Source organism: Hyperolius riggenbachi, chromosome 5, assembly GCF_040937935.1.
Source record: "Hyperolius riggenbachi isolate aHypRig1 chromosome 5, aHypRig1.pri, whole genome shotgun sequence".
NCBI lineage: Eukaryota > Metazoa > Chordata > Amphibia > Anura > Hyperoliidae > Hyperolius > Hyperolius riggenbachi.
In genome coordinates, this window is record NC_090650.1 from 52,156,145 (window position 1) to 52,182,867 (window position 26,723).

At 43.7% G+C, this 26,723-nt stretch overlaps 1 protein-coding gene across 1 annotated transcript; it reads right to left on the reverse strand.

The window, feature by feature from the left end:
- Nucleotides 1-9,058: 9,058 nt before the first annotated feature.
- LOC137519307 (patched domain-containing protein 3-like) lies at nucleotides 9,059-26,350 on the reverse strand. Its single transcript, XM_068238254.1, has 4 exons — nucleotides 25,631-26,350; nucleotides 22,774-22,895; nucleotides 21,874-22,019; nucleotides 9,059-10,899 (listed from the first exon to the last, which is right to left on the reverse strand). The coding sequence occupies exons 1-4, from the start codon at nucleotides 26,348-26,350 to the stop codon at nucleotides 9,059-9,061; spliced, it is 2,829 nt and encodes a 942-aa protein (XP_068094355.1).
- Nucleotides 26,351-26,723: the final 373 nt, after the last annotated feature.

Consider the following 26,723-nt stretch of genomic DNA (forward strand, 5'->3'; position numbering starts at 1 on the left):
AAGGGCTTCCTCCTTCGCCATGGCGACGGGGCGGGATGATGTCACCGACGTCGTGACGTCAAAGGGAGTCCCGATCCACCCCTCAGCGCTGCCTGGCTCTGATTGGCTAGGCAGCGCACGGGGTCTGGGGGGCGCGGCGATCGGCGGCTAATCGGCGGGTAGCGGCGGTGATCGGAATGTACACGCAGCTATCAAAGTGCTAGCTGCGTGTTGCAAAAAAAAAAAATAATTCTGCAAATCGGCCCGGCAGGGCCTGAGCAATCCTCCTGCGCGGCATAAGCTCGGGCTTACCGCCAGGAAGGTTAAGCTATTGGCAAATGAAAGGGATGAGCACTGAAAGGTGAAAATCGCTCTTGTCCGTTAAGGTAAAAACCGCCTTGGGGTGAAGTGGTTAAAAGGAAATAAATGAGGCAGCCTCCATATACCTCTTGATACAGCTGTCCTTTAATCTGTAGGAATGATTAAAATAACGTTTTAACCAGTTGGAGCTTCTTATTGTCCTCTTTAGATATTACAGAGCCCGATGTTTATTTTTACTCAATGAAAATAATGAGACACTGGCCATTTATATTCATGTATTTATTCAGTACACCTATGCATTCTACTGGCAAGCAGTGCTGGTAAGACTCATTCAACTTGATGCTGTATTTTGTGCACTGTAAATTTTATACGCTTAAAAGGACACATTTTCCATTTGATGATACACAAAGGGAAATAAAAATAATAAACCCATTACCACAGACTAAAGCCTGGTACACACCTTCAATTCAGAGGTGCCTGGCTCTTCTACTGACCACATATGCTATTGCTCCATTGTTATTGCCTGATGAAGCAGGATCAAACCTGTGAAATGCGTTGCTTTGTCCCCCGGAATATGTAAATAAACTTGTTCTATTTGACAAACACATTGGCAATTTTTGTGTCTGCTTGGAGGAGGCGAGTCCACCACTGCCTCCTCATGTTTTACATCTTTTTTTCTTTCAATTGTTTTTTATTGAGAAGTTTTATAGGTAATACAGTTCAATTTTCAACAAGAACAAGTTTTAACATCAGTGAACAGAAACAGCATAAGGGGTTAACATTCGACTCATCCTAACCTGAGCAAGTAAAGGCCAGTATGACATTAGTGATCACAACATACTGTTCTGTGGGTAGAGCAACTATTGCAGTTATTAGTCAGACAAGAAATTCCTAAACGCTGACTTACAGGATAGTCCATCCCCCAACTCTAACCCGTAAGGGGCCGGGAGAGGACTAATCTACAATACCTGTCCAGTACCTATAGCTATGAAACCTAAGCTCCAGCGAGATAGGTTTTGCTAGTTACCTAGCTTAAGCTAGGATCAATTCGTTAGGTTCTAGTTGCAACAAAAGTGCCAAAGTGTGCAATAAAAGGAAAAGGACCTACGCATACAAACAAATTCACAGACATATTAATGTAGAAGTCTAATGTCTTAACAACTGCAATGCTGTCATAAGTAAAGACGGGTTGAAAGATAAACCGTGGCTGTATAGAAAATAGTAGAAAGTAGAGGAGGAAAGAGTTAGAAAGAGGGGGGAAGAGATAGTAGGAGGGGGTTCCAGGGACGAGGGATGGTAAATCTGGCATATCATCGTTGCTTGTACGAGCGACCATGGTCAATTCATTGATTACGCACCATAGCTATTTGTTCAGGAGTTAATAAGTAGGATATCAATGGGTCCCAGATTTTATGGAATTTTCCCGTGTTATCATTCATACGGGCCCTCAATTTTTCAAAGAACAGAATATTTCCGAGCCTATTTTTGACCGCCTCAAACGAGAGAGATTGAGTTTTCCAAGCTGCTGCTATTTTAATTTTGGTTACTGTGAAGATGTAGTTAATGAGAGCGTTTTGGGCCGGGGAGAGGGATGGGTATGGACAACCTAGGAGAACATGGAGAGGGTTCCGCGGAACCGGGGCGTTGATCAGGGATGAGGCCCAGCTGCAAACTCTAATCCATAATCTACGTACTTTTTTACAATTCCACCATATGTGAGCGAAGGATCCTATCATTTTGCACCCTCTGAAACAGTTCCCTGAACATTCTTTATTGTATTTGGCCACCCTCTGGGGGACCAAGTACCATCTGAATAATAATTTATAATTTATCTCAACTAGGTCGGCATTGATAGAAATTTTAGGGATATTTTCCCAAATATCACACATTTCAGTGTAATCGATCTGAAGGCCCAGTTCTCTTTCCCATTTAAGTATATAGTCCGGTTTGTTTTGGGAATGCGTGAGGGTTAGTTCTCTATATATGGCTGAAATTACTCCCGGTGCTTGTGGGTTTGTGTTGCAGATGTGCTCGAAAAAGGTCCTGTTCATAGTGGACTCCGTATGTGTTATGTGTCGTTTCACAAAATGGGTAATTTGCATGTAATGGAACAGCTCAGAGGGGGGGAGGTTAAACTTTTCACGAAGATAGTCTAAGGGCTTAATGCCTGTATTAGTAGCAAAGTCTTGAATCTTAAGGAGTTTAGCTGAAACCCACCACTGGTAGGAAGAGGGGGAAGTTAAAGCTGCCGGGAAGGAGGGGTTACCCAAAAAGGAGAGGAGAGGCCTATGGGGAGACAACAGTCGGGCCGAGAACTTACAGCCATCCCAAACCTGGAGGGAGTGTTTGATGATGGGGTTTTGAATTTTAGCACGGTCCACTGGAATAAGCCAAAGGAGATTTTTTATGTCAGTAGGTGCTATCAGCCGATCCTCCATATCCACCCATGTAGGCCTCTCGCCTTCTAATTGCCAAGTAGCTAGGGTGGCCAGTTGTGCCGCTTTGTAGTAATGAGTGATATTAGGTACTCCCAAACCCCCATCCGCCCTCAGACGATAAAGATGAAGCTTTTTAAATCTCGGTTTTTGCCCACCCCAGATAAAGCTGTCGATCTTCCGCTGAAGGGATATGAGGAACGAAGAGGGAATGGAAACTGGCAATAGCCTGAAGACATACAAAAGTTTAGGGAGAAGGGTCATCTTAATGGCCACTATTCTGCCTAACCAAGAGATCGAGTACCTCTTCCAGCACTCCATCAGGTCCGCCAAATCTTTTGCTAGCGAAGGGTAATTATGTTGAAAGATTGTGTTATAAGAGTTGGTGAGGTGGATGCCAAGATATGGCAGTTTGTGGGTGTCCCAGTCGAACTCAAAGGCATCCTGCAGCGACTGCATTAATTGCAGCGGGAGGGAGATATTCAATGCCCTTGATTTTGCTGGGTTTACATGAAGCCCCGTAATGTTCCCAAACTCCTTCAGGATCTCATTTAAGGCAAGGATGGACCTGGTTGGCCTAGAGATACATACTATGAGATCATCTGCAAATAGTCCTACCTTGTGCATTTTTCCCTCCATCAGTATGCCCTGTATCTCTGGACAGTTCCTAATTTGTATAGCGAGAGGCTCTATCAACAGTGCAAATAATAAGGGGGAAAGGGGGCAGCCTTGGCGTGTGCCTCGCAAGATGGAGAAGGGGGCGGATTTAAACCCACTATAGGCCACCGAAGCCTGTGGGTGCGAGTAAAGTGCCTTAACCCATTGTATCAAATTAGTACCAAATCCCCAAGCCTGAAGTGCGGTTAGAAGGTAAGACCATGAAACTGAATCGAATGCTTTAGTAATGTCCAGAGATAGGAGCATTGCTGGGAGTTGTGAGATGTTTGCATGATGTATCAGGTGAAGAATACGTCTGACACCATCACTTGCTTGTCTGTGGGGCATAAAGCCTACCTGGTCCTTGTTTATGATGAAGGTGATTGCAGAATTAAGTCGGGTAGCTAAGATCTTTGCCAGGAGTTTGATGTCAGTGTTTAATAATGAAATAGGGCGGAAGTTAGACCATTTTGAATGGTCAGTATTAGGTTTTGGGATCATTGTAATGGTAGCTGTAACAGATTCGGTGTGGAACTGTGCCCCTTTTAATATGCTGTTGAAGGCGAGGACTAATCTGGGCGCGAGAATATCATTAAATTTTTTATAATATGCAGCTCTAAACCCGTCAGGCCCAGGCTGTTTATTGGGTTTAAGAGTCTTAATAGCTTGTTGTACCTCCCCCAAAGCAATTTCCTGTTCCATATAATCTTTTAAACCATCTGGGAGTGCTGGAAGAGGTACTGTAGATAGGAAGGACTCGATCTCATCTGCGGAAGAAATGTCTGGGGAGTTATACAAGTTTTTTAGATTGTGTTGGAAAATTTCCACTATTTTAAGGGGATTAGAGGTGGATTGATTCCGTGCTGTTTGGAGGGTAACCGGTTTGAAGGTAGGGTCAGTCTGTCTGAGGCGATTGGCGAGGAGAGTGTCCGGTTTGTTATTTTTAAGATAAAATTTCAATTTGGAACGGGAAATTTGGTACTCTGCTTTTTCAGCCATACAGAGATTGAGCGCAATCTCTGCCCTACGCAAATCATTTTTGGTATCAGGGCCAGGATTAGTTTGAAAAAGGTCATATTGGTAAGAATATTCCTTTTCTAATTTAGCAAGTTTCTGCTGTCTATCTTTTTTCCGCCTGGAAGCTATCTGTATCAGCGTTCCCCTGATAACCGCTTTGTGCGCTTCCCATATCGTGAGGTCAGTCAGTCCTTCGCTGCCCTCATTTGTAGCAAAATAGCTGAGAAGCTCTTGTTTTATTTGCTGGACCACACTTTCGTCCGTTAGAAGATAATTATTCAATACCCAGCGTAATTCAGAGGGGCGTTGCACAAGAGAGGATACCAGCAGAATATTCATATCATGATCTGACCACGGAGTGGGGTGTATGATGGCAGATTTGATCAGGGGTAGGGCCGAGAGTGGAGTCCAGCAGTGATCTATTCTAGAGAATGTTGCGTGTGGGTTGGAAAAGAAGGTAAATTGCCTCTTAAAGGGATTAAGTTCGCGCCAAGTGTCTACTAATTGATTAGAGGAGAATAGAGCTCTAAGTCTCTTGTTGTGTTTTGTATCCACGTTATGTGGCAGAGTGGCTTGGCCAGAGAGTTGTTTATCCCAGGCTGGGTTGAGACTATAATTGGTGTCTCCACATAGAAAAAGTAGGCCTTTGCTATGTGCCGTGGTAATTTTTAGTAGGTGCGAGATAAAAGGGGCCTGTTTGGCATACCTCCCAACATTTTAAGTGTCGAAAGCGGGACACTTAGGCCACGCCCCTGGCCACGCCCCAACCCCCTAGCCACGCCCACTAATTTATTTATATATATTTTTAATTTATTGTTTATTAAAAAAATGTAATTAATTACTCCCGAAAGGGAGGGTGCCAGTGGGAGGGGGAGGAGGGTGGCCGAGGGGGGGAAAAGAAAACCCGATCGAGGCACCAGCCCGGGGATGCGTATGCGGCATGGATGCCGCATGGACGCTATTAAGCTTCTCCCTCCCTCCCTTCTAATGTGCCCCCAGTGTCCCCTTATGTGATTAATTAGGGGGGTTGTCAGTGGAGGGGGGGAGAATGCCCGTCACCGTGGGTGGGGAGGAGGGTGCCACTTTTAGGTGGGGGGGGGGGGGGCGCCTGGGCAGAGAATGGAGGCGGAAAAACTGATCGAGGCTCCAGCCGCGGTAATGAGGGATGCGGGAGCCGGCTTCATTACTTCCTCCCTCCCTCCCTCTGTGAATGCCCCCAAATGTATGTCCGTGTGCCCCCCTCTCCTCCCCTCCCTATAGGCAGAGTGAGCGCAGCGGAGCGGGCAGTCGGGTCCTCTTACCGCTGGCTGATGCACGCGTACTGTCTCTGGCATCCGACCTCCATGTGCTTCCTGTTTACTATGACGTCACAGGAAGCACATGAAGGTCGGATGCCAGAGACAGTACGCGTGCATCAGCCAGCGGTAAGAGGACCCGACTGCCCGCTCCGCTGCGCTCACTCTGCCTATAGGGAGGGGAGGAGAGGGGGGCACACGGACATACATTAGGGGGCATTCAGAGAGAGAGAGGGAGGGAGGAAGTATTGAAGCCGGGCTCCCGCATCCCTCAGTACCGCGGCTGGAGCCTCGATCAGTTTTTCCGCCTCTATTCTCTGCCAGCCGTCGGGATTCGAGAGGGGGGGCCCGGGATAGCAGGAGGGCCCCCCCAAATCGGGAGAATCCCGACGAAAACGGGACGGTTGGGGGGTATGCTGTTTGGTGTTAGGTGCGTAGTATGAAACCACTGTGATCTGCGCGTCTTGCAGCAAGCCCGTTACCAAAACATACCTGCCTTCTGGGTCAGCTAAGGTGTTAGAAGGAACAAAGTTGAGGTTGTTCCTGAAAGCAATCAATACACCTCTTTTTTTAACTGTAGTGCTAGCATAAAAAACTTGCCTATAGTCTTTGAGGAGGAATTTAGGCTCGTGGCCAGCAACAAAATGTGTTTCTTGTATACATACCACATCAGCATGTAGTCTCTTGAATTGCTGGAAGGCTTTGGTTCTTTTTAAAGGAGAATTGAGGCCCTGTGCGTTAATCGATATTATTTTTATAGGGTGTGTCATGGAGGCTTTTGGACAAAAAGCATTATGAAGGCGCCCCCCGTCCCTGGAGCAAAGAGGGGAGAGAAAGAGAGAGGAGAGAAGAGTTGAGAGAAAGGAAAAGCAAGAAGGGACAGACCTCCCTGCATAAGAGACTTTAGAGCGATTAGCTCGTGTAGAGCTATCCTGTTATATTTTTTACCTAGGCACCAAAGGGTGACCAGGTAAAGGTGTCCCAAAATGGAGAACCCAAAAGGGACTGGAGGTACATGGGGTGTGCACGGAGGGTATTCCTATTAATAGGAGGGTATAATAAAATGTATAGTTGAGGAACTACCAAGGAGCGGCTTAAGTTGTTAAGGTTAAGTTCTTTGACTTATTTATATTTATTCCGGGAGGGGGTTAAGATAACTAAGTACAACGTGTGGGAGGTATAGACTAGCTGCTAGTCCTGGTTGTATTTGATGCGTGACCATAGGTATGGACACTAATTATCGGGGGGGAAAGGGAGAGGAAAGGAGAGGAGGGAGTTACCATCTAACCATGAGATACATGGGGTCTTATGTCAGGATATAGGTGCAATCCATCTAAGCCAGAGGGATCGTACCTAAGTTTGTATTTCACCAGTGTAGTTTAATTTATTGTCAACTAAGCTCCTGAGTGCAAGGGGTCACGAGGGTCACCTTTCTCTGCGGCGAACAGAAGTCAGGCATACCAGTATGCTCATTTTTGTTATGGCTGCTGTTCGTCGAGAAAATGATCCAAAGCAATGCTGCAATTCCCCAGCTTAGGTTTTGCCTCCCCCTAGTGACAAAAATAAGTAATTATTGCAAGGTGTTCTAGTTCAAGAGAGTAGGTCAGGGAGATAGGGAGATTTATCATTATATGTGTAAATAGGGGGAATCAGTAATCCTAGCGGTGGAGAGCAAGTTTGAACACTGGCAGTTGGGTATATAGTGGGGATGGAGGAGCAAAAGGAAGTGTAAGATTCCGTGGGCTCGGAAGAAGTACATTCAGATAAACATACCATCACAGTTTATAAACCACATTGACCAGCTAGGAGCACCCGTTCCAGGCCCGATCGCACCCAAACTTGGCAGCTATTTTAAACTAAAGCTGAGGAGTTCAGTTAGCAATCATTATAATAATAATGGAAAAATAGACAGTACACAGCCCTGAGTATAATTGTGGGAAGCAACCCACCTATGTTTTACATCTTTTAGATACTTTTATCCTTTAGGACCTAAAGTTTAGGTGACTCTGTATCCATACTACGCTATATCAAGTTCACCCCTGGTGGAGGGGTGTTACCCCTTTTTTCCCTCATCTACGGAGAGTGATTTCTTAATCTTGAGTGAGGTCATGTCTAATCTCCCCACCTGCCTATAGAGTCAGGGCCAGATTTACCATAAGGCACTGTAGGCACGTGCCTACAGGCGCCTGATGATGGAAAGGCGTCTCTCTCTCCTCCCTGAGCGCCTCCCTCCCTTTTTCCCTATGCAGAGTCCTGATGAGAGTCCAAATGAGAGGTTACTCACCCTGTTATCAGCATTCCACTGATGAGAGCTTACTTCAGCCAGGGTACCTCTAGCTACATAATACTTGGGGGCGCCTCTAGCTACTTAATATTGGGGGTACCTCTGGCTACCTAATACTAAGGGGCACCTGTAGCTACCTATGACAGGCAAGGTAAGTAAGGGAGAAGTGACTGCTGGGACAGCCAGCACACTTGTGGTGCAGTTTGGCGGGGGGGTTTGTAAGTTCGTGGAGGGTGAAGTCTAAGGTGCCAGGACACCTGTGCCTATAGGTTCCTGTGAGGTAAATCCAGGCCTGTATACAGTGGTTGCCTTTGAGGTAACCCTGCTTTGTGAGTATAGCTTATTACTCTATCATATGTCATTTCAACTACCAGTACATACTACACTATATTTGGCTCTTGGTGTCCCTACTCTGTGTTCTGTTTTGCAAAACAGCTTTTTGCCCAATTTTTCCATCTCCATGTAGTACGAAGACCAACAGATTTTGAATCCTATGAACAGATTGTGTAGGTAAGCTTTCATACTATATGGAGCTGTGGAGAAGAAGAGGGTGAAGGGATAGTTAGGCGGTACTCGGCTGCAAACTGCTGCATGATCTACAATAGCGGTCAGCCAAGAATTATGTATCACTGAAGAGTAAGCTAGTTAATACGGACCTGAACTCAGAACTTCCTCTCTGCTCTAAAAGATAAGCAACAGCATAATAACCTTTAAAGAAAAGCATTTCTTTGTTACAGCTGATACAAATCCCCCAATACATCTGCATTGCCTACTTCCTGCTTTCATGGAAGCAGACATAGGGTTAACATCCTGTGTTTACAAATTAGCTGCTCTCTCCAGGCAGCCAGCTGACACAGCTGAGAGATCAAATTACAGTTGTGATTAGTCACAGATGAGGGGGATTAGATGGGTTAAACTCTCTAAATACATACAGGGTGCCTTTCTCCCTGTTTTCCTTCTGTCCTGTGCAAGAGTTCAGCTCCGCTTTAACTTGAGGAAATACCTGTATGCATGCTAAACTATCAGCTGAGACAATCGCCAACAATAGTTGTGTACTGCAGCTTTATATGCTAATCTTCTTTGTGTTCCAGATAAACTTTCAGCATTCTCTTTCTATATTCCACTATGTTGAAGCTATCACTAAGTCCATCCTTTGTGTGACTTACAGAATAAGTATTCCCTTGCCAGCTCATACAGTAACATTCCTTCTCTAGGTCATTGATGGTCTGTTCACCTCGCTCACAACTGGTGTAACCTGGCAAACTGAAGTCAGCCTTCCTGTCTTTGCTCTCAATCGTCGGTGGGTTTACTCTGTATATTGCTGCAGGGGGTAAATCATGTAAGTCTTCTCCCCTCTGTTCTTCAGGATACACCTCTCTGTAACATGACATTCTGAAAGCACCAACCGTTACCAAGAACACAGGCATAAACACCAAGCCGTGAAGAGCACCAAACACCGTGACCAGGAGCATGATCTGAAAGAAAGTCCTGAAGATATAACTCTCTGCAGCAGTAAGGGCTGCAATGCCTAGAATGGTGGACAGAGCACCTTGGAGAATGGGGTAACCTACAACATGCAATGCGTCAATCACCTTCCCGTGAACGTTTTTCCTTGGGCTAGAAACACAGGCGTACACAATATGAGCTGAAAAATCAACCGAGAACCCAATGCAAATGACCAAATTTATCATCGATATGGAATCTAAGTTGACTTTCCAAAAAGACATATAGCCAATGACACCAGCAATAATGGATGCAATGTCCATCGTCACCCATAAGGCACACAATGGATTTGGAATAAATAAGATGGAAATGACAAGCATGACAACCGCGGTCACCATGATATTTTGGATTGCGTTATGAATGATGACCGCGTATTGGTCCACATAAATGAATAGCGGGTGATAAACAATCATTTCAATGCTGCAGTTGTCAGTGACGCCACGTAAATGGGTTAACATGTCTTTGGCGTTGTCTATGTCGACTACGTTGATGGCCTGGATGAAGAACCTCGATGTCTTAATTTTACCTCCTTCCATCTTGATGTCTTGTTTGAAATCTGGAAAATGTGCATAGATTTGACTTAAGTTTTGTAAGAATTTTTTTTTGGTAGTTATGGTAAAATTTTTCCTGTCAGCAATGTCCTCATACGCCCTCAGCCAGGATACGGAGTATTCCTTGGCGATGTGTTGGTTATTTTCTAAACTCTGCATGCAGCTTTCAATGACTTCCTGGGTCTTCATATCCCAGTAGTTGGTTTCACTGGTGACCACTACCATAATCCTGGGGCCATACTTGGAAAAGTATAATGCTTCGATATCATAGAAGCGAGTCAAGGAAGAGTTGGCTTTGGCCAAATTTCTGATGTCAATGCCTTCTTGTATCTGAAAACACCCATAAATACTTGTAGAGAGATAGAGAATATATGCAAGCAGTGCTAATATTTTCATTGACGGCTTAGCAAGGATAGGACCATAGTATTTGTAGAAGAAGACTGTGATAGGGTGCTCCGTTTCTGTGCCCCGTGAAGTGTCAAACGCTCCTCCCACACAACAGGCATTGTACAAACAGCCCCGAGTCACGTCCTTCTCTTCCTTCACTTTTCTACAAACCAGCCAGTGTCTCTTGTTATTTTCTTGCATGCCATTTAAGGCCAGTAGAGCTCCAAAGAATGTTATGCAGTAGATGTAACAAAAAACTAGAGCGGTCCCGGTGTAGATACAGAATGACTGGACTGATGGGAAATGGCTCATTATACCAATGTAGAATGCAAGCACGTCGGTGAGAGTGGTGATGGTGATGGACACAGCTGCCTCCTGGTAGGTCTGAGCCATTCGCTCCTCTACAGGGCTTGAGATTTTTGTCTGCTTCCAACAGGAGATTAGAATGTACATGTTGTCCACTCCAATTCCTGCAAAAAAAAAAAAAAAGAAATCCATTACAACAAACACTAAAAAACAACAACAAATTTATATATGCTGAGACTTACATTTTATGCTGTAGGCTCATGTGAACATTGATGTAACAAAATTGGAATTTCACTTATAAAGTACAGAGCCTTTTATTTCATTCCCCCATAAGAGAATGTTTATTATTATTTGCCTATAGCTGGGCTCTTAGCAAACACATACGTTATACGAATATCTGTAATTTTACTGATATTCTACAAATGGCTTATTTCGTCCTATCCCTAAACTAGTCTCCTCCCTCAATCTATGCCTAACACTAACCTCCCTCCTACCTATTTCAAACAAGAGGGGAGGGGGGCCCGGTGAGGCTATGGCGAAGATTCATTGATGACCTGTTTTTTGTATGGGGGGGTGGACAGGAACATTTGGAACAATATGTGACTAAACTGAACCAAAATGATTTGGGAATTTCCCTCACCATGCAATATGGTATTGATAAAATCCAGTTTTTAGATCTAGAAATCATGAGAGAGGATAATGTGATGGGGACCAGAACTTATTTCAAAGATACAGACAGGAATGGGTATATATCAACTGATAGCTGCCACCATCCGGCGTGGATTAGAGGGATACCAAGGGGACAGTTTCTCAGGATGAAGCGGAATTGCTCAAGCATAGGGGAATATTACAGGCAAGCGGAAACCCTCAAAAATAGATTTGTGGAGAAAGGCTATGGGGAAAAACAGTTGGATGAGGAGATTGCGAGAGTAGGGACTCTGAATAGACAGACGCTCCTGGAGGAGAAGCCAGTGAAAAATGGCACGGGTGAGTTTGAACTGGCCTTTATCACGGGATATAACACTCAATATAAACAACTCCAAAATATAATTAAACAACATTGGGGGATCCTGGAAACGGATTTGACACTTAGGAGCCTAATTCCAACCCAACCAAAGTTCATTTATAGGAAAGCCCAGAACCTGAAACAGATTCTGGCACCCAGTTGTGTGGAACCTAAAAAGGTCCCGCGAATGCAGGGGTGGCAGACAGCAGGTTTTTTCCCATGTAGAGGATGTGTAGCTTGTAGGGAGGCCAATGGTGTCAAAACAAACAGTGTGGTATCATTCAGTAATGGAAGGAGGTTCAAAATTCAGGAGTTTATCACCTGCAATGATAGGTTTGTCATATACCTTGCCTGGTGTAAATGTGGATGGCAGTATGTAGGTAGGACTACCCGTACTCTCAAGGAGAGGATGGGGGAGCACGTGCGTAATATCAAAAAGGGATACCCCAATCATGGTGTCTCAGCCCATTTTGGGAGCCACCATGATTGTAATCCCAATGATTTATCTTTTTGTGGGCTCCAAAAAATTATTCCCAACTGGAGGGGATGTAATAAAGTAAAGAGAGTCTCACAGGAGGAGACCCGATGGATACATAGGATGGGCACCTTGAGACCGGACGGTCTTAATATAGACATAGACCTGGTATGTTTTCTAGGGGAGTAGGGGTGTGATGTGTGTGCATGCATCCCGACAGAAACCTGGACTAGCACCAGGCTGGTATGGCCAACATGGACTCCCATGTATTTGGGTAAGGAATGTGGGATTTACATATATACAAAAGCCATGGAGGGAATTTCTGATGGTGGGGGGTGTATAGGGCATGGAAACTATAACCTATCTGTAAATGTGTGTCCATTTACTCCTGCTCCACAAAATTAAATCTGGAAGTGGGTAAAACTAATGGGTCGAATTGATCTGAGGGACCTAGTTTAGGGAGGTGAGGATTGAAAATTAAGTTAGGGAGATTTATGGGGAGGTGGAGCGGGGATGAATGGACGCACATGGGTATTGTTAATATGCATACAATTGGTAACCTTGCAGAGGAAGGAAATGGGTTATGTGTAAAAATAGGTCAATAGATGAGTAATAATTTTTTTTTTTTTTTTTTTTTTTTTTTTTTTTTTTTTTTTTTTTTTTTTTTTTTTTTTTTTTTTTTTTTTTTCTCAATGTTGAATGTTTGTGGGATGCAATGTTAAATGTAACCCCTAGATGGCGGCAGACTTGCAGGCTGGATAATGCGGCTATGTATGGAGTTTTTTTGGGAGCTTATGCCACTTGAAACCTCTAGATGGCAGTAGAAAGGGAAGCAATGGAGTTTGGATAGTTTGCATGTGAGGAAGCAGGAAGGGAAATAATGCAGTATGGATAGTTTGCATGTGAGGAGGGGGGTGTGTATAGTGGGGCCGGTTTTGGCCTATATAATCCCACGATAGGCATCAGGCTCCATGCCCCTGATGAGTCACTGAGTGACGAAATCGATCGGGCGGAGCCTGATGTGGAAGTGGGAACTAGCCTGAGTGTGAGCAGAGGCGAGGAGGCACATGTGGTATCCATCCCAGCGTTTTTCCGTGCGCGCGGCGGAAACGGAGGGGGAACACTGATAGAAGCCTGCCAGCCTGGCCACCATACGGGGGAGAGCCCGTGTTATAAATTACTCAAACGCTGATTTTAACTGAAGACCATGTGAGTGCAATTGCTTTTTATAAATAAATAGTTTTTAACAGTATTATGCTATGGGAGCTTTTTCTTACTGAGGTACTCATCATATGAAGATTATCATCTATCATCTATTGGTGGACACTGTGTTGCTGGAGTGGTGGGGGACGACCCGGGAACGGTCCCAAGGCTCATATAGACCATTGGTTGGTCTAGGACAGGGGTGAGTGGCACACAAAGGGTGCTGGTGGAGGTGACCTGTTTTGATACTGCTGGAAGCCAATGACTGCCGCTCCTGAGGGAATTTATGCGAAGACTGTTTTTCACTCGATTTATATGTTGATTCTAGCCTGTTTTAATGTTTAATTTAAGCTGAGTAGATTTTAGGTCCTGGAAACTTGGACTTTCAATCGCATAGGAGCACACCCATATGGTCCTGAGGGATTTATATGTGAAGACTGTCGTTCACTAGACCTATATGTTGATTCTAGCCTGGTTTAATGTCTAATATAAGCTTAGTAGATTTTAGGTCCTGAAAACTTGGACTTTCAACTGCATAGGATCATATTCATATGGTCCAGTTTTTTAGCATATCAAGGAATATATTGGACATTAATGATATCTACTGAGACCTAAGAGGACTTAATGGGTCTTTTTGCATTTGAGAGGATTGTAATTTTTATGGTTGTAATGTTCATAATCCTGGTTTGCATGTAAGGGTATTCTGTCGAGTCCCTAATTTATCAGGGTGGGTTGATCGCATACCGTGAGCGCTACCTCTTGTGACACACATTTTTTACTCTTAAGAGGAGGCGAACAGGTGATAGAGGGTTGGGGGTTAAACTGTGAGCGCTGACCTCTTGTTTGAAATAGATTTATGCTTAAGAGGAGCGAACTAGTTTTAACAATTGTTTGAATTTATCCTCCAGGTGGGTGACTATAATATAGGGGAGAATCTAGAATCATTCTGAGAGTATTGGGGTGGCATTGTGTTTGAAATTGCCTGCTCTTACAGAATGGATGCGTTTGAGCAAAGAGCACGTAGGATTGTAAACCTGGATGAAGTATTTGTAGATGGGGGGGAGATAGGAGGAACTATGGAACAAGAGTTTAAGAAACTTCAGACAGTGATGATGAAGGAACAAAACACATGGTGGGACCTGGCCGCACTTACTAAGTATGACAAAGAGGGTATTATACCGAAAAGATTAAGGTGGGATATGATGGCTAATGATGGGGAGGATGATGAGGAAAATGATAAAGAATGGGAGGAGTACTTTGATAAGTGCGGGCAGGGCTTAGTGAAATTATTGATAAAACGGAAGACAAAAAGATTAACCAGGCTGGGAGGGGAAATAGAGGAAATTAAAACTAAAATGACCCCTATTAATAATTCTGAGGAATATAAAAGTAGATCCAAAAGATTGGGTGAGATATTGGAAAAAACCCAAGCAGATATTAGAGTAGAGAAACAGAAAAAATTCCAAAGGGATGCAGATGCTACCAGGAAAAAGGAAACATATAGATGGCAAATTAAGAAGAAAGAGGAGAAAAAAGCAGCAGAACTTCTAGCGAAGGTGGAGGAAATGAAACAGCAGAAACAAAATGCACCTATGGAAGAACTACACACTCAACACATTGAGCATAGACCAGCCCCTAGGACTATGTATGCACAAGGAGGGGAACAGGGGATGAATCACGGACATTTGGGTGAGGAAAGGAGAGGGGGTTGGGGAAATGCTAATCGTGGGTGGGGACAAAACAGGGGATATAGTCGAATGTCAGATAGAGGGCAGGGGAGGGGGTATAGAAATGACTTTCAGAATCAGTTTAATGTGCCGACATTTAACCGTTATGACCCTATAAGACAGCAAAGGCAGATGGAACCTTTTTTAGAGATGGCACCGAGGTATGGGGAGAGAGAATGGAGACAGGAAATGGCAGGATATGTACCGCAACAGGGGCCTTATGGAAAAAGAGAGCCAGACGAGGCACAAGGGGGGGGGGGAAGAGGAGCAAAAAGGATGAGGCAGTGAGGGGGGAAGGGGTGTTTAATATTAGTGGTACAGCCTTGAGCACTAGAGAGCTGGCCATGCTAGATAAGGGCCTGAAGTATGCACCGAGGCAGGGTATGGATAAATTTACCACGTATATTGACATTAATAAGTTCGCACGAAAACTTCATTTAAAAAAGTATTTTGCTGGCCGTCCCAATCGAAATTCTGGACAAAAGGAACCAGATAGATATACACATACCAATTTGCGCACCAAATCCACGTTCAATCCACAGGACACTAACTATAATGCAATTGAGGTTTTCAAAAATATGGTGATTAGGGATATGAATAATATCCCAGAACAACAAAAAAATGGAAATACCAGGGAGGTGGCGAAGGAGATGCTGGAGAGTAAAAATCTGGTGGTTAGGCCGGCAGATAAGGGGGGAGGGGTGGTGGTTTTAAGTAAATTACAGTATAAAAATGAATTGGATAGGTTGGTAGGGGATACAGAGGCCTATACACGATTGAAGGGAGACCCTACAGGTAAGTATATGGCAGAATTGAGAGAGATACTTAGGGAGGGGATGGATAGGGGGTTTGTCACGGATGAGGAGTTCAAATATATTGTTCCGGATGTTCCCCGAATACCTGTCATATATCAGGTCCCCAAAATGCATAAGAACAAAACTGATCCCCCAGGAAGGCCCATAGTTAGTGGGATAGGGTCGGTCACCCACAGATTGGGACAATATTTGGATGAGTTTTTAAAACCCATGGTGGAAAAACTTCCTAATATACTTAAGGATACCAAGCACATGCTCCAAATTATAGAGGGGAAGGAATTGAGAGGGGAAGAAATAATGGTTACAATGGATGTATCCTCGCTGTATACTAACATCAAACATGAGTTGGGGTTGGAGGCAGTTGATTTCTTTTTTAGGATGGAAGGAAAAATAAAAGATGATCAGAGAGAGTATTTATTGAGGTTATTTAAATTTGCTTTGGAAAGGAATTACTTCTGGCATGGGGGAAACTTTTATAGCCAGACGAAAGGATGCGCCATGGGGGCGAGCTATGCTCCGAGCCTCGCAAATTTGTTTATGGGAAAGTGGGAACAAACAGTGTTAGGGGAGGGGGGCCCGGTGAGGCTATGGCGAAGATTCATTGATGACCTGTTTTTTGTATGGGGGGGTGGACAGGAACATTTGGAACAATATGTGACTAAACTGAACCAAAATGATTTGGGAATTTCCCTCACCATGCAATATGGTATTGATAAAATCCAGTTTTTAGATCTAGAAATCATGAGAGAGGATAATGTGATGGGGACCAGAACTTATTTCAAAGATACAGACAGGAATGGGTATATATCAACTGATAGCTGCCACCATCCGGCGTGGATTAGAGGGATACCAAGGGGACAGTTTCTCAGGATGAAGCGGAATTGCTCAAGCATAGGGGAATATTACAGGCAAGCGGAAACCCTCAAAAATAGATTTGTGGAGAAAGGCTATGGGGAAAAACAGTTGGATGAGGAGATTGCGAGAGTAGGGACTCTGAATAGACAGACGCTCCTGGAGGAGAAGCCAGTGAAAAATGGCACGGGTGAGTTTGAACTGGCCTTTATCACGGGATATAACACTCAATATAAACAACTCCAAAATATAATTAAACAACATTGGGGGATCCTGGAAACGGATTTGACACTTAGGAGCCTAATTCCAACCCAACCAAAGTTCATTTATAGGAAAGCCCAGAACCTGAAACAGATTCTGGCACCCAGTTGTGTGGAACCTAAAAAGGTCCCGCGAATGCAGGGGTGGCAGACAGCAGGTTTTTTCCCATGTAGAGGATGTGTAGCTTGTAGGGAGGCCAATGGTGTCAAAACAAACAGTGTGGTATCATTCAGTAATGGAAGGAGGTTCAAAATTCAGGAGTTTATCACCTGCAATGATAGGTTTGTCATATACCTTGCCTGGTGTAAATGTGGATGGCAGTATGTAGGTAGGACTACCCGTACTCTCAAGGAGAGGATGGGGGAGCACGTGCGTAATATCAAAAAGGGATACCCCAATCATGGTGTCTCAGCCCATTTTGGGAGCCACCATGATTGTAATCCCAATGATTTATCTTTTTGTGGGCTCCAAAAAATTATTCCCAACTGGAGGGGATGTAATAAAGTAAAGAGAGTCTCACAGGAGGAGACCCGATGGATACATAGGATGGGCACCTTGAGACCGGACGGTCTTAATATAGACATAGACCTGGTATGTTTTCTAGGGGAGTAGGGGTGTGATGTGTGTGCATGCATCCCGACAGAAACCTGGACTAGCACCAGGCTGGTATGGCCAACATGGACTCCCATGTATTTGGGTAAGGAATGTGGGATTTACATATATACAAAAGCCATGGAGGGAATTTCTGATGGTGGGGGGTGTATAGGGCATGGAAACTATAACCTATCTGTAAATGTGTGTCCATTTACTCCTGCTCCACAAAATTAAATCTGGAAGTGGGTAAAACTAATGGGTCGAATTGATCTGAGGGACCTAGTTTAGGGAGGTGAGGATTGAAAATTAAGTTAGGGAGATTTATGGGGAGGTGGAGCGGGGATGAATGGACGCACATGGGTATTGTTAATATGCATACAATTGGTAACCTTGCAGAGGAAGGAAATGGGTTATGTGTAAAAATAGGTCAATAGATGAGTAATAATTTTTTTTTTTTTTTTTTTTTTTTTTTTTTTTTTTTTTTTTTTTTTTTTTTTTTTTTTTCTCAATGTTGAATGTTTGTGGGATGCAATGTTAAATGTAACCCCTAGATGGCGGCAGACTTGCAGGCTGGATAATGCGGCTATGTATGGAGTTTTTTTGGGAGCTTATGCCACTTGAAACCTCTAGATGGCAGTAGAAAGGGAAGCAATGGAGTTTGGATAGTTTGCATGTGAGGAAGCAGGAAGGGAAATAATGCAGTATGGATAGTTTGCATGTGAGGAGGGGGGTGTGTATAGTGGGGCCGGTTTTGGCCTATATAATCCCACGATAGGCATCAGGCTCCATGCCCCTGATGAGTCACTGAGTGACGAAATCGATCGGGCGGAGCCTGATGTGGAAGTGGGAACTAGCCTGAGTGTGAGCAGAGGCGAGGAGGCACATGTGGTATCCATCCCAGCGTTTTTCCGTGCGCGCGGCGGAAACGGAGGGGGAACACTGATAGAAGCCTGCCAGCCTGGCCACCATACGGGGGAGAGCCCGTGTTATAAATTACTCAAACGCTGATTTTAACTGAAGACCATGTGAGTGCAATTGCTTTTTATAAATAAATAGTTTTTAACAGTATTATGCTATGGGAGCTTTTTCTTACTGAGGTACTCATCATATGAAGATTATCATCTATCATCTATTGGTGGACACTGTGTTGCTGGAGTGGTGGGGGACGACCCGGGAACGGTCCCAAGGCTCATATAGACCATTGGTTGGTCTAGGACAGGGGTGAGTGGCACACAAAGGGTGCTGGTGGAGGTGACCTGTTTTGATACTGCTGGAAGCCAATGACTGCCGCTCCTGAGGGAATTTATGCGAAGACTGTTTTTCACTCGATTTATATGTTGATTCTAGCCTGTTTTAATGTTTAATTTAAGCTGAGTAGATTTTAGGTCCTGGAAACTTGGACTTTCAATCGCATAGGAGCACACCCATATGGTCCTGAGGGATTTATATGTGAAGACTGTCGTTCACTAGACCTATATGTTGATTCTAGCCTGGTTTAATGTCTAATATAAGCTTAGTAGATTTTAGGTCCTGAAAACTTGGACTTTCAACTGCATAGGATCATATTCATATGGTCCAGTTTTTTAGCATATCAAGGAATATATTGGACATTAATGATATCTACTGAGACCTAAGAGGACTTAATGGGTCTTTTTGCATTTGAGAGGATTGTAATTTTTATGGTTGTAATGTTCATAATCCTGGTTTGCATGTAAGGGTATTCTGTCGAGTCCCTAATTTATCAGGGTGGGTTGATCGCATACCGTGAGCGCTACCTCTTGTGACACACATTTTTCCCTCCTACCTATACCTAACACTAACACCATAGCTATCCACTGCCTATTTTTCTGGCTCCGCTGCAACAAAGTTCAGCTGCACTGTAGCCAAACTTCATCACCACTATTTCCTTTGTCCCCACAGCCATTTCAGCTCTCCCCGCTGTGACGAAACAAAACGTTTATTCGTCCTAAAAAAGTAGTTAGAGCCATATGAAATATTCCCTGTTGCCACTATTAAAAAAATGACAGCAGATAGGGAAAGGCTTGGTTTATAAAAAGACCAGGGAAGCCAGGGGTTAACAGTTCCTCTCCCTGGTCAAATGTAGCAAATGCTCTTATTACCTAGTTTTTTCGCACCTCCGTGTGACAAAGGGTCCTGGGCATTCAGGGACCCCCATCCAGGCAGAAAGAGGGAAATCTCACACCTCCACTGCCCTAACCCAGACTTGGTGGCTCCTCAGCTCCGTACATGAAAAGAGCAGCCACAGGAGGTCCTGCTAACATCCTGCAGAAGCCACTTAGAGACCACAGCTGGCTTTCTCAGTGACCAGTTAGGAAACCTATCTGTGACCTCACAAATATGAAATCCATCTTTTATCATAACGATGACTTTCCAAATAGGTAACGGCCTTTAGAACCCGCTTATTATGAAATTCGGAACAAACCACACAATTGGATGTTACCGAATTAACGGTAAGCCCTGCCAAAGCAGAGATATGCATTTTGGGGTCACCGTTCACTCTAACCCCCCCCCCCCCCCCCAAGTTTGGTATCAGCAGATTCACACACTTGCGCTGATTATGAATATTTATTCGAGTTCTTGATATTACCCACAGGCATGCCGAGAGCGGGCAAAATACGAATTGGCCCAAACCTCTCCCTGCCTAAGGGGGCACTGCCTTATTCAAATTGCACAAGGCTGGACTTGTATGTGTCATAACTCCCCCCACCTACAGTGAGGAACAAAACTGACATGACCCAAAAGTCCAGGTCCTTTACTTTTAATCTGACGCCAAGTAACATCCTGGCAGCCCGCAAGGACACGGGCCAAAACCTCCATCTTGGAACTTTTTCACAAAGGCCTAAGGCCGCATGGCAATCGGCCATTCTGGACTTTGATTGCCGCATGGACTACCAATAACGGTATTTGAACTGTATATTCGGACATTCTGTTTCTTTTCTTCTCTTCTCTCTGTCAAATCAATCTGTTCTAAAATAAGCTGTGTGTATGTAGTTTAGAAATAAACTAATGATTTTTATCGTTCAGTCGTGTGCCTTTTCTGGTCATCTGATTGCTGCTATAACGAATCTGCCCTCTGAAGAGTCAGTCATACTACCGCATTGTTTTATGATTTGCTTATAATTGTTGATTTGCTAGCTAGGTTGCAAATAACCATTTCTTCCTTCTAGGATTAGCTAGTACCAGATTTCCTGTGCGAAATCGATAACTTTCGTTTCTCGATTGTAAATACAATTCGAGATTGCATCACATAGGGACCCAGTAACCTTTCTTTAACGTCACATTGCTCACAGTCTTTAAGCCGTCGGAAGTGACTATTCACTGAACGGTGACTGGAGCGTGTTGAACGTGATTGGGCTGGCTACCGTATTGTGACTGCGGGAGTCTCTTTCCTCCCTGAACTCAAAGAGTGGTGGCAGTGTATTTACCTGATTTCCAGCGCGAAATCGATATTTTTAGTTTACCGATTGTATATACAATCAGAATTGTACATGTATGGGCACCTCCAACCAATCTTAACCGTTTACTACGCACACAGTGAATTTGCCTCCAGCAGTCTCCAGTGCATGAGACCTGCATGGCAACAGTGGCCTAGTAATACGGGATTGGTGGATGTTTGTCCCATTACATATTGTGGTCAGCTGCGCGACCAATCTTTATTGTCAGTCTGTTCACCGTACTTCCTGCGTATGCTAACGGGAGCAGATTAGACGGGATTGGCACGCTCTGTCGCCTTTTCTTTCTTCCCTCTGACGATCCAGCAACCGGTCTCGTTGTCCGTCTGCGCCCGTACTTCCTGCGTACGCTAATGGGAGCAGATCTCGACGGGATCGCGGGGCTGGATTGTCACACCCGCTCTACAGAATTTGGTTACGCAGTAGCTGATATCCACCATCGCAATTTCCGCTGTCTCCGCCACTCCAACATCACTATTTCCACTGGTGCTACAGAGGCTGGGCACACAACACCAAAATTAACATCTGTAACCGCCAATTTCATAATTTAACATTGGCACCAATGGCTGTGCCCAATTCCTGGGCCACGAATTGCACCCAAATTACCTGTTTTGTCGCAGGCATCTATTGGTGCTTTAGTACATCACCATATTCTTGTCCTAAAATAAATTGTTCATTTTCACAATGTAACTTATCTCAATCAAGGGCAGTTGGTTATTTAATCTTACTTACCAAGTATAAGGAATGGGGCATTGACGACTGTTCTTGCGAAGGGTACTCTGCACAGCAATAGCAGCCCAAAGCTGGTCAAAATGGCTAATCCAGGCGATATCACTCCAAATGTTGTGACCCAGATTTTATTCCTTACATTGTCTAAGCTGTAATCATGAAAGCAAGGATGTCATTATGTAATTTCTACTTAGAGCCATGCATTACTTATAGATTTTTTCAACAAAATATAAATAAGTTGTGGCTAGAAGCCGTCAGTGATGGCCACTGGCCAGGCTTGTACCACCAACAGTTATCAGCCTCCTCACACAATCATCATCCCTCCATTGTAGACAGCCTCAGAAAACAAAAAAACAGGAACCGAGACTCCATTATGATGTAGTATGTACCTATAATAGATTACTATTTAAAGTAATCTATTAGAGTAATACAAAGTCAACCACTGCAAATGCAAGTGAGGAGAACAAACCCAACCCAACTCAAGTTAACATAGTGATGTCCATCTCCAGTTCTCAAGGGCCAAGGTCCTCACACATTTTCAGAAAGGCTCAAATTAATTGATGGGACTAAATCAGGAAAGTCAAGTAGAAAACATCTCTCCATTTCTCTGTCCATCCTAAACACTGGCATGGATATGGCCCTATTAAAGACTGGAGTTGGACATCCCTGGGTTAGGAAGTCGCTCTCTGTGGTGCCTGCAAACAAGGGGTCACACCCCTCCACCAAGCGCGGCCCATAGGTGTGACATCACACACGCACCCCACATGCAACCACATGGAGGCGCAAACGTGGAATTACAAGGACACGGATGGCTTTGAACCATTGTGACCTTGGTTAAAGTATGTAGCCAAATCATATAAAACATTTGTGTAGATTTTCTATGCAGTGGACCGATCATCTCACCTGGCACAGGACACAACTGAGAAGAGGATGGTCACCACATAGGTGATGGAGAACAATGGGATTGCTGTTTCTATGCTTCCTTCAAACTCCTTTTGCAAGGAAATCGATGTTGAGTGGTAAACCTAAGATTGAACAAACATATGTTAGTTATTTTATTTTTACAAACATAAAAGTGCACCAGCCGTTCAATAGAGCTGGATAGAGATTGACAATGAGATGCAAATAATTCCTGCATACAAATGTCATGCAAATAAACGTATTGTTGATTTTGATTGGCCCAGTTCCAAGCTGAACACAATTTGCATGCAGGCTGTAATTATCTGCATCTCATTAGCCATCTCTACTGAGCATACGGCTCATAAAGGGAAAGCAGAAGTCCAGGAATTCATTTTTGTTTGAGGGTAGGAACACACTAGGCAGAATCGCATGAGTTTTCCCCATAGCACATAGTGGAAAACGCATATGCGATTCTGTCTAGTGTGTTCCTACCCTTAGATTTAAATATTGTGGAAAGGGGTTATATTTCCTTCCAGGTATTTATTGCTGTTGTTTTTCCATCTGTGAGAGAATCTCTCACTTCCTGCCTCTGATTTTTTTCCTTTCTCTCAGTCAGTGGCCCATATGCAATTACCTTTTTCACCTACGTTTTCTCCTAAGTGATATTTTCACAACTTGTCACAAAATGTCTTTTAAGCCACTAACAAGCAAGAAAATACTCAAAATAAATTTGATAGTACTTTTTCACCAACTTTTGAGTACTTTTTCAATTGTAAAATGCTGAAAATTTAGTTTAAAGAGAAGATGAAAATTGTCTCCTAGGAGATAACTCAGGTGAAAAAGTCAATTGCATATGGCCCACTATGTACAGTATTAGTTAGCATGTATTGCCCAGGGCTTGGAAAGACATTACTTCATGGCAAGGCTGCTGGTCTGTGGGCCAAGCCTACATCATAGTTTACAAAATGACATTAAAAAACCCCTTACCTTTACTCCCACCCCCTTCTTCCCTTCCTACCTCCCCCACCCCATCCTTCTATACAAAGCTAACACCTCTCAATGCTATTTAGTTAAAGTGGACCTGAACTCTTGCACATAACAGAAGGAAAACATAGAGAAATGCACCCTGTATGTATTTAGAGAGCTTAGCCTAATTCCCCCTCGTCAGTGACTATTCACAAGTGTAATTTGATCTCTCAGCTGAGTCAGCTGGCTGCCTCAGCAGAGCAGCTAATTTATAGACACAGGATGTTAACCCTATGTCTGCTTCCATGGAAGCAGGAAGTAGACACACTGCAGACTTATTGCAGTATCAAGCTGTAACAAGAAAACATTTTTTCTTTAAAGGTTATTATGCTTTTGCATATCTTTTAGAGCAGAGAGGAAGTTCTGAGTTCAGGTCCGCTTTATTAAAGGAAACCAGAGATAAACAATATTAAAAGCTTTATACATACCCGGGGCTTCCTCCAGCCCCATCTGCACCTATCGCTCCCACGCCACCAACTTCAGTTTTCTCCATCTTCTGTACCGGGTCCTGTAACTTCGGGCAGTCTAAGCAAGCGGAGAATAGTACTGCGCAGACACAGTACTATTCTCTGCTGGAGAGAGCGCACTGCGCTTGCTTAGACTGGCCTCCACTGGCTGAAGTTACGGGACCTGGTACAGAAGATGGAGAAGACTGAAGACGGCGACAGGGGAGCAATCCATGTGGATGGGGCTGGAGGAAGCCCCAGATAAGCATAAATCTTTCGTTTATCAGAATACGGCTGCTGAGCACATTTCAACTACTACCTGTTTGGGCTGGAGGTAAGGCTGAAAAGGCTGAAAGAAAAGTTTTTGCCCCAGTAGCAGTTAGTTGACTAACTGGCTATATGCTGCTATTTAGACCACTTCTAGTCAGACCAATACATATGGGTTCTTTATAATAATAAAAGCTAGTTACACTAGTGTGGATTGATTCTCCATATCATTGATATCAACAATACCACCCCTATCGGTAAATGCCTCAACTGACCAACAGCACTTAATATTGAAGTCCCAATGGCAGGTTTTCCTCTTGTCGTCAACAAGATCTCATCTGGGTGAGGACTCTGAAGTATTAATAACTGAAAGACAAGGACTAGTTGATATATAGGGTATATATTACAGTATTAGTTAACTAACTAAATGGTTGTATAGTGAATCCAACTCACTATATAGAGACATAAAATTCATCCATTGATTTTTCTGAAAAGTCTGATACTTACCTATAGAGAAGCAAAGTTATGGATCATATTGAGTCATGCACTGTCAGTCACCCCCGTTGTATGTATACAACCAAGTCAACAGGTCGAATACGATACGCCTTCAGGGACCATCGAAAGGCTTCAGGAGCACTTATGTCTCTGAGTGTTACTGAAGATGGACAGTTCCATACTGCGCATATATGAGTTCTTCCTCTGGAGCAATTGGGGACACGAGTGCTCCCAAAGCATTCCAAGGGCTCCCAGAGACAGCAAAACTTAATTGGGGGACAGCACTGGAACAAGGGCACTAAGCAGGGACAGAGAAGGCTCAATATAAGACAGAGTCTTTACTTTCCATAGGTAAGTATCTGCCTTTTTCTCATCACTACAGATTAGCTTTAAATGGGTGTTCAAAGCATTGTGCAGGTGATAACTTTTGAAGGACCAAAATGTACACATGGCAAAAAAAGTTATCCATTTTTTTTTGGTCCAGTAGAACTAGCAATTTTCTTTTAAAAATAACATTGACAAGCAATTTTCTCATTACCACAGGCAATTTATCACTATTAACTAATGTTTAATGATTCAGAGATTGCAAAATGCTTTCTACATTTATACACAAAGCTTAAACATACCTTTGTAAATCTAAATTGCATCTCTTTTATCAGATGTGAGATAGATTTCATAAAGTGATCAAGCCATTCCATGCTGTTCTGCATAGTGTTATTGTCTTCTCTTAGGTAATATAACAACCGCAGGGCTTTAGCTTTCAGTAACACATTGTCTGGACCCAATGTTACACCTCCAATGTACAGCCCCATAAATACTCCTTGATGGTGGCTAGGGTAAGGTGATAGAAGATCCTTTGTGAGGTTCTGCATCATAGTGAGCACAGGGTTGGCTGGGAGGCAAGTGAAGCCCTTGAATTGGGCACAAAGTTGATTGAAGTTGAGTCCAGACATTGATGTCAGGTTCCTCACCCCTGCATCCAACTTCCGAAGCTCCTGGAGCGTATTTCTGTTTAGGACATTGTTTGACATGCTCACAACAATAAGAGAGGCGAATGTGCCTTCAGTATAAAGCCTCTCTGATGAGAACTGTCCTGAGTCATTGATTGGGAAATGCATCTTAATAAAATCTCTCTGACTCTTTGAAATTCCTCCTTCTGGTGTGAACAACTCTTCCAATTTATCGATCTGTCTCTGCTCCAAAAAACACAGTCCAACACCTAAACCAACTGACAGGACAACAGGAACAATCACAAAACACCAGGGGTTTCTGGCAATCAGCTTTCCCAGTTCCCTAAATCCACGGGAAAGTGGTCTTTCTAAGCAGTCGGCGTGGCAATCATTCATTTTTAGCTTTCAAAGAGAATGGTGAGTATTAAAGAATAACAATGATGGATTTAGAATTGGTGCTCCTTCAATTGCCAATCTCTAACACCATGAACTAACGCAGCTGTTTTCATAGTCATGGAACATCTTGGCTCATAACTCCTGCCTCCAGTATTACGGCTTTATATTCTGCTACCAGATCCCTCAAAATACACATTGATTAGAGGTGGACAATTAGCTGGATGATACAGTTTACAATAATAAATATAATTATTCACTCTGACAAGAGAGTTAAATGGTGTAGGTTAATGGGATGATTTATTGACCACAAACACTGGAGTGTGTCCAGCATGCCACCTACTATAAGCAAACATACATGTTTTCATAACATTGA